The 15,122-nt window shown below is 37.0% G+C and overlaps 1 protein-coding gene across 1 annotated transcript; it reads left to right on the top strand.

The window, feature by feature from the left end:
• The first annotated feature begins 13,523 nt into the window (after positions 1-13,523).
• On the top strand, positions 13,524-14,722 carry LOC308688242 (GTPase IMAP family member 9-like). Its single transcript, XM_081361190.1, has 2 exons — positions 13,524-13,642; positions 13,950-14,722. Exons 1-2 carry the CDS (start codon positions 13,606-13,608, stop codon positions 14,597-14,599), a joined length of 687 nt encoding a protein of 228 aa, XP_081217316.1. The 5' UTR covers positions 13,524-13,605; the 3' UTR covers positions 14,600-14,722.
• Positions 14,723-15,122: the final 400 nt, after the last annotated feature.

The following is a 15,122-nucleotide window of genomic DNA, read 5'->3' as shown; positions in this document are numbered from 1 at the left end:
ACCAGAACCTAATACCTCGGTATCGATACTAAATCGATACCACAGGTGACAAATAACCAGCCTCAAAATTTAAGTGAATTGAAACAGTTTTATTAAAAAACACTGCTTGAAACTCTGCTGCACCGAATGTGCAAACAAAAAGTTATCAAAATGTAAAAAAAAAAAATGTAATAAATAAAAAACAGTCAGGGAACTTACAGTAGGTTAAATTTTGATTTAAAAAAAAAAAGAAAAAAAAGAAAAGGACACCTGAAATGATACAATTAAAATAGGTTAATATCTATTATCTATAATAATTGATTAATATAGAATAATAATAGAATAATGAAATGAAATGTAAACCATTAGCTGTCATGCATCAACAGAATTATCAACATTTATAGCATTTATTCATCTTGGTTTGATTACTGTTTGGTTTGGGTTCATATTAGTTTAATGCATTAAGTAATGTTAACATGCTAAACATGTATTAGTATATTTAAATAATAATTACGGATTGATCTATTCTAGATTAATAAATGCTATAATACTGTCAGGTCAGGTTACCTAATGAATGTTGACAAATGTAGCTTAAATGTAAAGTGTTACTCTAACATTCATATTAGTATCCATATTACTACTATTACTCTCTCTCAGCTGATTCCTCAGTCGGTCGCCACAGCAGCAGTGATAGATATGCCTTTCATTTTACTATCACCAATACTAAAATTAATATCACTTATCTCTTTATTCATTCAAATTCAATTAATATATGATTGTTTGAAAGGGCAAAAAAATTATGAGAACTAAACTTCATTGGTTCTAGCGTGTCATGAAAGCACATTTGAGCTTTCGTGTTTACCATGTCATATTTAATTGATAAGCTCTATGTGCGCTGTGAATAAAAGTCTAAATTAAATCAGTTGAATGATGGACTCACGTGTCGATCTCTGAACTCTTTGAACAAGTCAGGATGATCAAGTGACAAGTGGTCAACGTTAGCCAGATTTGATGTGTTGCCTCCCGTGGCAAATTTAAAGCAGCGTTTGTACAGTGGTGCATTGAGGTCTGTTGCTTCACCTTTCTCATTACTTTTGTAGGCAAAGTAATGCCATATTTCACTCCTATTGCTCTCTTTATTTATTAATTTCGGGCGTGTAGAATGAGCTTCATCTGTTTGATCCATCGTGTTCCTCCGTTGTCACCGTTTGCCGGTTTTGCGTGACCCGCGTCAGTTTGGGTAGCGCACTGCCGCCGAGCGGTGAACTTCGAAACAGCAGCGCATCAAATACCGAAGTGAGCAAAATTATGATATTGTACCGTTTGAAATATAATATATACCGGTATTTTTGCAGTACCGGTATACCGCGCATCCCTAGAGTACAGCAATACAGCACATTTTACACTGTTTTTAACATGTATACAATATTGCCTGCATTTAAACTTATTTAACAAGTAAAAATGAAATATTTAAACATTCAGGTAGCCTAATTCAAGTGTAATCAACCACTCTGTTATCCAATATCCACCGAATCTGCGCTGGTCCTCGTGCCGGAGACAGACTCGTGCTCTGCGGGTGAACTTTGAACTTCATACCGCCGTCCTGCTTCACTCACAGTCGAGGCACAGCCGAAATATACTGCGAGCGACTGACATAACCTGCCAATAAACAAAAAGTGATAGTTCTGAGGACATTTTATCATCCAAATGATAATAATTATATTCATTATCATTATGAAAGTCAGTCATGTGTTTATGCAAAGCGTTTCAATCACGCAAAAAGACAAACGCGGCTCTCGTCTCGTTTAGGTGTCGAATTACGCCTCTGTAGGCTATGTTGTTTTGCATTAAATACGATTTAAAGCACAGTAATGATTTTATAGATAAAATAAAACATACACCAACCTGAATTTCACAGTGAAAATGCACCAAATCTGCGACGCTGAGAAGAGAGCTGTTGTTCTGGAGACTGGAGAGTTCAACCACGCTCACTCCAACCGTCGAGTTTTCGTCACGTCAGAGGGTGGGGGAGGGGGGGCATTGTTTTAATTGAGTAAACTTACTCAATTTTAAGAGCGTGTTAAATATATTAATAATATTGATTTGAATTAAGTATTTTTTTTGTTTCTTGAAACAGATCAGTTTAATTAAACATTCTCAAATATTTTGATAGAAATTTCACATATATATTAAGTATATTATAAAGAAATAATTGGTTAGTCAAATACTAAATTATTTTATTGAAAAAAACTTAAATATATCTGTAAATTTTAGATAAAATTAACTGTTGGATTTTTACTCAATAATTTTGGTATGTTTAACTCAAACAATCAAGTAAACAATATACAGAGATTTTATTAAGTTAATAAAGTTAAAAATTTCTGTAATATTTACTAAGCCACAGAATAATTTTTTACAGTGTTCAGTGATTCTGCTTATCAGGTGTTCATCAGTGTCTCAATTCACTCACTTCTTTACATTCACTCTGTCAAGGGGACTATATTAGTGAACTAATGTAGGGAATAGTGAATGAGGGTATAGGGTGTGATTGGGAAAACAGCCTCTGAGTGTCGATTTTGAGCAATGTTAATTCACAGTATATTCCTGTAGGCTAATGTTGTTTTCTACGGTATATTACTGTTTTAATGGAAAATGGTATGATATTGTCAGAATTTGGCCTTTTTTTACAGCAAGGGTTAACAGTGCAGTGTATGAATCTCAACTATGGTGACAAACAGAATATTCAATTAGGAAAAGGAAATTAGTAAGACAATTCATATCATAATTTATTCATACTGCAATGCATGATGGGAGCCATTAATGAGTTTTGATTGGTGGCACCCAGAATGCACTGCAACATGCTTTATTATTGTCACCATTGTTGAGATTCACAGGCTGATTATTGATGTCAGTGTGTCTACATTAATTAATTGTCTAAGTCTTTTTATCAGAACAATTTTTAAGAAATATTTTGGATTATATTGATAATGATAAAAATCATTTGCTGTAGAATCACAGGCTGCTATAATCAACAAGGTAAATCTGACTCTCTAAATGAGAGTTGATATTCAGGTCAAATTATGATTATCAAATCATAACCAACACCACCTGATCACCTTTTCTCTTTGTTCATCTGAGAGTTATAACTCAGATACAACAGCCAAACACAATTTAAAGTTAAAGCTTTATGGGTCAAGAGCCCAACTAAAGCCAACACTGATCTCCATAACGGTGTCTTAAAAAATAGATTTTCTCCTTTGGTGATTCTGCTTGCTAACATCAGGTGTCTTCAATATTGGTAAATTATCACTCAATGAATCACTTAATTAGCTCATTACCTTTTAACACTCTTGAGTGTTAATTTAACACTCATATTTTAACACTGACTCTGGAGCCATATAAACTCCCAGGAGAGTTAATTTAACACTGGACTTTTTGCTGTGTACAGCTTCACCGTCACCACCTTTTTTTAAATATTTGTTTAGAAAATCTCCCAGGGCTCTATTTTCTTCTTCTCTTCTTCTCCTCTTTTCTTTCCTTTTCTGAGCACCGGACTTGAGCTGATCAGACATTTTGAACTGAACTGAACTGAACTTCAAATCAAATGACAACATCAAATTTTGATCAGTGGCCAAACCATTTTTGTGTTGGGGGGGTGGAGGGGTTCTTGACCACTATTTCAAGGACAATAAGGAAGAAAACAAATAAAAAGCTTTTTTGTAACTCAAATATTACATATTTATTTCCACAAATAGGCCTATTTAAACAAAATAATTTTCAATTATTCCATAATTTAATGAGGGCCCAGTTCTGGGCCCCCGCTCTAACCTGGGCCCGGGACAACAGACCCGTTTGTCCCCCCCTGTCGGCGGGCGTGGTAGGATGTCCTGTTACTTCATCCACTACAGTAAAAGACCTGGGTGTTATATTAGACTGCAACCTGTCTTTTGAAAATCATATTTCATATGTTACAAGAACAGCCTTTTTCCACCTTAGAAACATTGCTAAGCTACGTAATATGCTATCTGTTCCTGATGCAGAAAAGCTAGTTCATGCGTTCATGACCTCGAGACTAGATTACTGTAATGCATTATTAGCCGGTTGTCCAGCATCCTCAATAAACAAGCTACAGTTAGTCCAAAATGCCGCCGCTAGAGTTCTAACTAGATCAAGAAAATATGATCATATAACACCGCTTTTATCATCACTACATTGGTTACCTATAAAGTTCAGTATTAATTACAAGGTATTGCTACTGACTTATAAAGCCCTAAACGGCTTAGCTCCAGTCTATTTAACGGATCTTCTATCGCCCTATAATCCATCGCGCTCTTTAAGGTCACTAAATTCGAGGCTTTTGGTCATACCTAGGATATCCAGATCCACCAAAGGAGGGAGAGCATTTTCACATTTAGCACCAAAACTCTGGAATAGTCTTCCGGATACTGTTCGTTGCTCAGACTCGCTCTCCCAGTTTAAAACTAGATTAAAGACGCATCTCTTCAGCCAGGCATTCATATAATACTTTTAATCTTACAGTTAAATCCGACCTCTAGTTCATAAACGCCAGAGGAGAACTGGCCCCCGACTGAGCCCGGGTTCTCCCAAGGTTTTTTTTTTTTTCTCCATTAGGTCACCTGATGGAGTTTTTCGGTTCCTTGCCACTGTTGCCTTTGGCTTGCTCAGTTGGGGATATTCGGGGATATTTAATTTAATTAATCAATCAACGATACTATTGATCAGCATTACCAAACGTAGACGTTCCACTAGAAACAAACATTGATATATTGTTTTAATTTATTACTGTGAAGCTGCTTTGATACAACCTATGTTGTGAAAAGCGCTATATAAATAAACTTGACTTGACTTGACTTGACAGCGCCCTCTGCTGGTCACGGGTAAACAAGGCTTTCATGCTTAAGGCCATTGCACACTGACTCCGAAATTCGCATCCGAAATTTTCGCACGTTAAAAAAAAAATTCGACCTCACGTTATGTCAATCACGCTTGCACACTGACCTACGAAACTTTCGTCCGTAAAAAAAAAATTCGGATTGGGTTCGATTTTCTGCGTTTTTCGCATCCACAGACAGTGTTTTGAGAGGTTTTTTGAAAATTCAGAGCCACCGTAGCGAACGACAAAATCCAGAATGAGGTCTGACAAGTTGATACACTTCGTCTCGCAGCACAAGTACTGTATGAAAAATAAAATGCGGATTACAAAGACACTGAATAAAATATAACCTGTACACAGCTGTTCTGTCTGGCCAGCGCTTCTGCCGGTCGCGCGTGTGTGTGTTTGTGTGTGTGTCCGTCCATAGACATACTTCTTCCAGTCTCTGTTCAGGATCGACTGGTTCACGGAAATTGGTGGTCTTCTTTTTAATATGTGGCTCCAGTATCGCTAGCAAAGCATCAAACTGTTCCACTGACATTCTGAGGTAAATTTTGAATCGCTCGGGATAATCTCGCAACTCCTTGATAAGGAGGTGAAACTCTCCTTCCTCTCGGCGCAATCTCAGTATTGGATGGACCCAATATTTCCTCTTTCTTTTTTTCTTTTTAAAAAGAAAGAGTGCAACAAATTCATCCTCACTGGTTGACGAATCTTTTTGTATTTTTTGCGATTTTTTCCGCAAAGGTTTAATAAATACGCATCGGACTCAGTGTGCAAGGTTTCTGTGCGTGACGAATTTTAAGGCTGACGAACACGAAAAAACGCATACGAAAATTTCGGACTCAGTGTGCAATGGCCTTTAGTGTCAAAATAAACTGACTTTATGCATATACCAATATGGTAGTTTACCAACTTAAGGCCATTGCACACTGAGTCCGAAATTCGCATCCGAATTTTTCGCACGTTAAAAAAAAAATTCGACCTCACGTTATGTCAATCATGCTTGCACACTGACCTACGAAACTTTCGTCCGTAAAAAAAAATTCGGATTGGGTTCGATTTTCTGCGTTTTTCGCATCCACAGACAGTGTTTTGAGAGGTTTTTTGAAAGTTCAGAGCCACCGTACGCGAACGACAAAATCCAGAATGACGTCTGGCAAGTCGATATACTTCGTCTCGCAGCACAAGTACTGTATGAAAAACAAAATGCGGATTACAGAGACACTGAATAAAATATAACCTGTAGCCTATACAGCTGTTCTGTCTGCCCAGCGCTTCTGCCGGCCGTGTGTGTGTGTGTCCGTCCATACTACTGCCAATCTCTGTTCAGGATCGACTGGTTCACGGAAGTTGGTCGTCTTCTTTTTAATATGTGACTCCAGTATCGCTAGCAAAGCATCAAACTGTTCCACTGACATTCTGAGGTAAATTTTGAATCGCTCTGGATAATTTCGCAACTCCTTGATAAGGAGGTGAAACTCTCCTTCCTCTCGGCGCAATCTCAGGATTGGATGGACCCAATATTTCCTCTTTCTTTTTTTCTTTTTAAGAAGAAAGAGTGCAACAAATACATCCTCACTGCTTGACGAATCTTTTTGTATTTTTTGCGTTTTTTTCCGCAAAGGTTAAATAAATACGCATTGGAATCAGTGTGCAAGGTTTCTGTGCGTGACGAATTTTAAGGCTGACGAACACGAAAAAACGCATACGGAAATTTCGGACTCAGTGTGCAATGGCCTTTAATCTAAAATATTAAGTTTAAACGTTAAGTAAATATGTATGTGATAAATGTTTGTTATATGCTTAGTTCAAGTAAAACACTAAGATATATCTAGGACCAAATCGTGAAACATAAGTAAGTTGTGCAACTTATTCACTAAATGCCCCATTACCTTGAACCACAAAAAACTACAAGCACATTTGCAGGAATTACAGTGGCTCATTTCTGTCACAAATGATGCAGGATACGTGTCGATTATTGAATTATTACAGACAGAGATGAACAGAACAGAAATATAATGAAAAATCGTCTTTCACATTGCAAAAAAAAAACAAAAACAAAAAAAAAAAAAACGTTGGATCCCCATCAGTCAGTCATTTGTTTTCTTTTCCTCTGATGCTGCACATTTTGGTTATAAAAGTAAAACTTGGTTTATTTCTGTTCTCTTGAATGTTTTCTGTGACCCCTGACCCTAATTAACATCTGTCAATCAAACTCAGCAACATATCTGTGCAGTGTCAAATACAGATCTTTGAAAATACAGTATTTGTACCATTAAAACATAATTCATACAAATGTCATGCAAACTTTAAAACCGTAAATATGGACCGTTTTGTGTGTGCATTTTATGTCTTAAAGGAATAATTCACTCAAAAATGTCATTATTTACTAATGAAACAATTATTTTTTTATTAAATGGAAAAGAGCTGCATGAACACATTATGAAGAAAACAAAAAGAGATCCTAATCCTACAGATTTGGAACAACAGTAAATGATGAGATAATGTTTATGTTTGAAAAATACTCAGACGGGCTTCGAAACACGCAAATGAACCTCATTGGTTCTTGCAGAAGCTCAAACGTGCGGTGTAAATCGTTAACACTAAATACAGAGTTTAGACATAACAGTCATATACATTGGGAAAAAGGTAATATCGTGGACAGTATTTCTCACAACTCGACCAGAACAATGATGGTATGCATGTACATTTTAACATGTAAAATATTATATTAAATTAATACACATTCAAGCGATGCTTCTTCTCCATTGCTTTATCGTGAATGAAGCGTATCGCGAGAACTCCCTCTTCAAATGTAGGGCCTAGGCTACACAATGACGTGCACATGCACGTATGACCAATCACACACATCCATCTCCAGCAACAATAATATAAAGTAGCCTATTCATAGAACCCAAAATATTTGTAACAAGCATGCTGTATTTTTAATGAAAACAATAATGATAATAATCATCATACATCGAATATAAATCTGAAAATAATACCTTATAGCAGAAACACATGAAAATCACAGAAGTAGGCTACACAAGGAAATCATAACTGTGTGTAACAAATGTGGAGTGACACACTCACATGTAGATTATTTCAACTCTGATTTATCCTTTTAGATAGTACAAACATAGTGCAAAATACATTGGCTGAAGAGAAACTACTGCAGACATTCATAAAAGACTAGAAAAATAGAAATTACACATTCACTCAACTAAAATCTTAATACAAATAATTGTCAGTTTAAGACATAGACACTAGTTCCCACTCGTGTGACGCACGTGCAGTCTAAACTCAATACATTTGATTACAATCTCAAAAACTGTTAAAGTGTAAAATGCATTATCTATTTGTTCAGATACATGTATGAAAGAAATTGCGTCGAAAAGATTTACTTAAATCATTATTATCACAATAAATATGTTGATGAGCTGAAACCACAGAAACCGAACTGCAGCGACACTCGAATCTACAGCAAGATAATTGGGACAAAATACACTGTCTGCAGTACCATGAATAGCCACAGGAGGGGAGCCCTCAAACACCAATGATTATAACAAAATTCCTTATTTTAAAGGGTACATAACATACACAGTTTCACCTAATCTCATGTTAATCTTGAGTAGCTATAGAGTAGTAGTGCATCCCATCTCCAAAAAGTCTTTAGCTTTATCATATTTATAAAAGAAAAATACAGCTTTCCGATTCTCTCCGGAAAAAGCCGAGCTCTCCGGAAAATGACCAGAACACACAACCGCACTTGCTACACTCCGTTGCTTCTCCCGGAAAAACAAACTGCATCCACTGTTCCTGTAACGCTGGGTTCTTTGGGAAGCTGAACATGGTAAGCTTTCCCTCACATCCAAAAAAACACTTTTTTGGAGACATTCTTGAACAAATCCCTAGCAGCGCTGGCTGCCGATGATTTCCTGTTGAAGTGCGTTGATGTGCGCGGTCTCGCTCTCCTCTGGTCGACGTGTGTGCGGGCGAGCTTTTCCGAGAGAAATGCTCATATAAGGAGTTCCACTCTGGTCTACGTCATTAGATCCACGATCGGAAAAAAACAGCCGAAACTTGTACCAACCCGGAAGTAAGATTTTCGGCACAGCAATTCTCCGTTATTCGTCCAAAATATTTTTTTTAAACTTAGGCCATGTTTAGCATGAGAATCCATCTCTTTAACACTGTAAACAACTCTGAATACATGAAAAACTATTGTACTTTTCGGGCGAAACTTCCACTAGAGGCGCTAAGTGGTATAAATGTTTCTCCGTTGCATTTATTTAAGGTTACAAAAGTGAAAAGCGATATCTGTAAATTATATTCAGACTACCTAATTTATATTAAAATGAGTGTATACCGAAAAGTGCAGGGAAACATACCTGGAGGTACATATTTCAGGTTTTGCAAAAAGTAGGCAGAGTAACGTATTTCCAATGAGCCTGGGTTTCGAAAAAAACAATATGTAATGAAAGTATGAGATCGGACTGACTAGCAGTGCAAAGGTGATCGGTGTAATGTTCCTTTCTTAGAATTTTGAAAATGTACAGCTTGTTAAAACAAAGCAAACTGAGGTAAGTGTTTGCAGAAGAGGCGTGTCTTCAGCTGTGTTTTAAAAGAACAACCAGGCATTCCTCATTCAGTGACTGTCAGTGGCAGGAGAAACAAGTAAGAGAAATACAATCATAATGGCATCAACGTATGAAGGTCAGTCAACTTAATATGATACTCTCACTACAACTATGCAGAATGACAGTTTTACATCATGATCTGAGATTGGCTTTATTGTGTATCATTACCAAACAATGGATTTTGTTTTGTTAGCTTTTTTGCATTTTTATAAGTTCAAAGTTAATTGACAGTTAGCTAATTTGCTGTGACAATAATTCTTATATTATACTAGTAATTCAATAAGGTTAGTAGGTAGCTGGATGTAATCTTTTAGAGTTGACATGATCTTCCTATTTCCTAAATGCATGTCAGAGTCATGTTGATGGTGAGTTAAACAAGGTTAGAAAACAAGTTGCATATACATAATATTATTGGCTCCACATTATTCTCCATAATTAGTGTGTGTAAATGCACTAAAATATGTGGCAGTGCTACTACCCAGCTAACAGGGAATATTCTCATGGCTAACGTTCTGTCAAGGTTCTCTCAAAGTTATGAACAAACGTTCTTCCAGTAACGTTAATAGAGTGTTTTTTCAAAGTTCAATGTTGGCAGAAACACTGATCACCGTCATGTTGACTACAAACGAAACATTCAATGAAGCATCAACATCTAAACCTCTGTTAATTCTAAATAAAAGCTTCTGACAGAAATAAAACTTTAATCAGTTAAAAAATCTCATTAACTGCTGTAGCTTCAGGGTAACTTTAAACACTTTTTGTTAGCTGGGTAGCTTGGTTAGTTTGTTGCAGAGTCACATTAGTGATCTCTAACACAAGTAGAGTTTAAAAACACTGGAAAAATGAACGATCTGCTCAAACCGTGAGATGCAGAGCCCAACATGTTGGCAGAGCTATGTACAACCACACAAAAGTATCTCAACATGTTCGAACAAGTGGCTCTGGTAGAAGAGCAAAGAATACCCAGCTAGATTTTTTTCTATTTTTATAGTAGTTTTCAGTGCTAAGTTTTATTTTTTAAAACACTTTTCTAAAAGGTAGGATAACATTCTCTAAAAATATTCTAAAAATGTTTAGTGATAACATTGTTAAAACATTATCCCATAACATTCTTATAAAGTTTTAGCAGGAAGTTTATCAGTGGGCACTACATTTTTTACTAACCAGATTGACTTTATTTTGGTCATACGTCTACAGAAATTCTTATTGAGAATTAACACAGGTTTAGTTGTTGATGTTTTAAATGTTTCGTTTGAAGTTAGATGATGATAGTCACCATCAATAACCATGCAAACCTCCTAATGTTGTTGCCATAATTGTCTTATGAACATTCAGTTACAACAGCCTGTCATGGTTTGAGGTAATGGTTAAAGTGAGGACTCAAGGATGAAGAGGAATATGGGCTTTATTAATATAAAAGTAAAACAAAACACAAAAACGCCTACTCTAAAACGGGGGTTGAAGAAAAAATTACACTGCCTATAGCTTCTCTGACTAAAAAAACCTAAACAACGCTATGTTTAGGCAGGGCAATGTTTAATTTAATTTCAGAACATGCACTGCATGGGTGCGAAATGATGAAATACACTGCAACAATCGTTTTCACAAGCAGCAATTATCCATCGGACTATTAAATTAACAAAAAAAAGAAAAGAAAACCCACTGGATTAGACAAACACTCCATCATGTGACCACATAAACAGCAACAGGCTACTTGTGGGACTTAAATAAAATTACAAATGTACTTGCTTCATCGTCATCACAATCTCTCGCAGATACAAAGTGCCCATCCACCGTCTCATCATCATCTTCATCTCCTTCCCCGTGTGGGTCACCATCATCCCCGCTAACGACAGGTGCAAATTTAGCAGCATTAATGGTAGGCGTACTGCTGTGTCCACCGTGGTCTCCACATTCTTGATCGGCAGAAACGATTTGTGCTTGATTGGGATCTGACTGGCTAGCGTATTTGAAAAAGTTAAGCAAACTTTGTTGTCGCTTTGACATTTTTTGTGAAAAGAGGCTAACAGCAATCTCAACCAGCACAACAAGTGCGCATGGCATGTGTCACTTGAAATGCCTACCCTCCCTCCGTCCCTCTGTCTTACCTTGAAAATTCACCTCAAAACACATCGGAAATGCAAATCCTGTGAAACTTCAATGGGGAATAAAGACTAACAAGTCTGATAACAACATTGAATACTACACAAACAGTCTTTTTTTTTTTTTTTCATTTGAGCAATTAATTTTCCATAGTGACACAGGAGGTGCCAGATCCAATAAAAAAGGTCCCGGATCCAACGTCGGAGGTGCCGGAACATGTTCCGGCTCAAATTAAGCCATGGTTAGACTTGACTAGGCAGTTAGACTCACGACAGGAATCATCAGACAGGCAGGGTGACAACAGCATACGACGATGCAACAACGATCTGGCCAAGGACAGCAAACACAAGGGGAATAAATAGGACAGCAAACAAGGCAGGTAATGAGGGAGGACAGATGTTGAAACGGAACCAATAATCACAAACACAGAATAAGATAACATGAATGCACTGAGCCAGTGAGAAACAATAGTGCGACGCAGCACAAAACAGAAACACAACAGAAAAGCACGCAGCCATGGAAACACGCACCACGTGAGGAGCAGAACACAACAAGACAAAGGCAGGAGAATACGGGAGTGTCAGGGCTCGTCTTAAAACCAAGAAACACACTAGACTGAGGTGACAGAACCCTGACAGCCTGGGCAATACTAATGATAAAAACATTTTCAATAAAACATCAACATCTAAACCTCTGTTGATTCTCAATAGCTTTATACAATACAAACTTAATAAGAATGTTAGGGGATAATGTTCTAACAAGGTTATTATCACTACATGTTATCCTTAGGAAAGTGTTCTGGGAACAAAAATGGAACTTGCTACTAAAAAAAAAAAAAGAAAAGAAAAAAAGGTTGGTAACTGAGAATTTAAAGCAGGGTGTTTAGAAACATTTATAAATAATAATAAAAAAAAGCTCCAGCTAATGACATGAACTGTTTGACAGGTGGTGCACGTGATCTGAGGATTGTGTTATTGGGAGTCTCTGGAGCTGGAAAGAGTTCAACGGGAAATGCAATGCTGGGTCGAGAGGCATTTAAAGAGAGCAGAACCAGAGAGAGTGAAATACAGAGAGGAAGAGTAGAAGACAGAAACATCTTCATCATCGACACTCCAGGATTCTTCAACACTCAACTGACTGAGGAAGAGATGAAGAAGCAGATGATGAAGAGTCTGGATCTCTCTGATCCTGGTCCTCATGTCTTCCTGCTCGTCATCAACCTGGAGAACTTTAAAGAGGACAAGAGGAACATTGTGGAGCAAATCCAGGAGAACTTTGGAGAAGAAGCTTTCCTGTTCACCATGGTTCTGTTTATTGGAAGAGAAAAGGTCTCCAGAAGAGAATTTAATCAAATCATCGAGAATGATGAAACAAAAAAATAGCCTACTGAATTATTTTGAGGGAAGATTTGATGTGATAAACAGCAAAAGTGAATGTGATCCCAACCAAATTGAAAAGCTTCTAAAGAGTATTGATGAAATGGTGAAGAAGAACAACAGAGAAAAAATCTATAGCAATGAGATCTACCTGAAGACTCAGAGAAAACACAGAGAAAAGAAAGACAGAATGAAAGAAGAAGTGAAGGAAATGCAGAAAGAAGGAGACACACAAGAGAAGAAAAGAGAGATAAATCCAAAGGTGGATATTAAAACCAAAAGCATTGAAGACAGAATGAAAGAAGAAGTGAAGGAAATGCAGAAAGAAAGAGACACACAAGAGAAGAAAAGAGAGATAAATCCAAAGGTGGATATTAAAACCAAAAGCATTGAAGACAGAATGAAGGAAGAAGTGAAGGAAATGCAGAAAGAAAGAGACACACAAGAGAAGAAAAGAGAGATAAATCCAAAGGTGGATATTAAAACCAAAAGCATTGAAGACAGAATGAAGGAAGAAGTGAAGGAAATGCAGAAAGAAAGAGACACACAAGAGAAGAAAAGAGAGATAAATCCAAAGGTGGATATTAAAACCAAAAGCATTAAAGACAGAATGAAGGAAGACAATGAGAGGAAGCAAGAGGCTGCAAGTAAGGAGAAAGTCTGCAAAACCATTTATGGTTTATTTGTATAATTTTCATGCAATGTCCATGTTAAAAAAATTTGAAAGCAGTCTAGAAATGTTATATTTACAGTGTAACTGAAGAAATTGGACGGCGTAATATTTAGATTAAATAATTAAATGTTTGTGTTAGTTGATCTGTAGAAGAGCTTTCCTTAATGAATGAAGTTGCACCAAAGTACAGTATTTACATTTCATAATATGAGAATTTCATTATAATTGATATATATTTCCATTTCCAATGTTTAAACAACAACATATATTCCCTCTTCCAGCAGATCTGAAGATTGTTCTTCTGGGTAAAACTGGATCAGGAAAGAGTTCAACTGGAAATACCATCCTAGGCAGAAATGCATTTAGAGTGAGTTTTGTATCATCCAGTCAAACCTGTGAGAAACAAGAAGTGTTGGTGTCTGGACGATCCATCTCAATCACTGACACTCCAGGACTGTTAGATGTCAGGTGGTACAAGCACTTTCAGCATGGACTCAAGCGTGATATTGAGGAATGTTTAGAAATGTCTGCTCCTGGTCCTCATGCGTTTCTGCTGGTCATCAGACCGAATGGCAGATACACAGATGAAGAGAGAAACACAATGAGATGGATTCAGGAGAACTTTGGAGAAGAAGCTGTCCGTCACACTTTTGTTCTGTTCACTCATGTGGATTTGCTAATAGGTGAAACACTGGATCAGTACATCAGGAAAAGCCCTGATCTACAGTTAGTGATTGACAGCTGTGGAGGCAGATTTCACTCATTCAACAATAAAGACAGAAGCAATCAAAATCAGGTCACTGAACTGCTGGAGAAGATTGATAAGCTCAAATCAAACTCAAAGAGCAGAGGGAGAAACAACAACATAGAATACCTTATTTTCCTGTGTCCACATCTCCTCAAGAGAACCGAGAACAGGAAGGAAGAATAAATCAAGACAGGGAAATACAAAGCAAAGAAGAGAGAAACGAAAGAGACAATGAGAGAAATCAAGAGCCCACAAAGACAGAGAAAGACATACATGAACTTCGTAAAGTAACAGATCAGCTCTTCAGACTCGCGATGGACCATGAGATGGGTTACACAGATCTGAGATGGTCGCTAAATAGACTAATGAAACACAACAATCTGTCCCTTTCGCAATTTGCATACAATCCATCCTAAATAGTTTGTGAGATTAAAATAAGTGTGTCCCAATGCATAGTATGTTGAAAAGAGCAGTAAATTCCCCGGTGTTAAATTAACACCGCTCTGTGTTCATATGGGAACCACCAGCAGGGTGTTAAAAGTAACACTGAAGCAGTGTTAGAGTTAATTAGATTAAGTAATTAATTTACTGATGATGGTTGGATTATTGAAGACACCTGATGATAACAAGCAGAATCACTGAAGAAAAGAGAAACAAAAGAACTACAACTGACTTCCGGACACAGCCTTAGATGAAATCAACGGAA

This window comes from Scardinius erythrophthalmus, assembly GCF_964197995.2.
Source record: "Scardinius erythrophthalmus genome assembly, chromosome: 3".
Classification (NCBI taxonomy): Eukaryota; Metazoa; Chordata; class Actinopteri; order Cypriniformes; family Leuciscidae; genus Scardinius; species Scardinius erythrophthalmus.
This window is presented reverse-complemented; position numbering and strand designations above follow the sequence as displayed.

Excerpts from the sequence above, each read along its gene's own strand:
- LOC308688242 (XM_081361190.1), top strand. The coding sequence starts at position 13,606 with ATGAAGGAAGACAATGAGAGGAAGCAAGAGGCTGCAA. Across the intron at positions 13,643-13,949 it reads GAGGAAGCAAGAGGCTGCAA|CAGATCTGAAGATTGTTCTT; the intron begins GTAAGGAGAAAG and ends TCCCTCTTCCAG.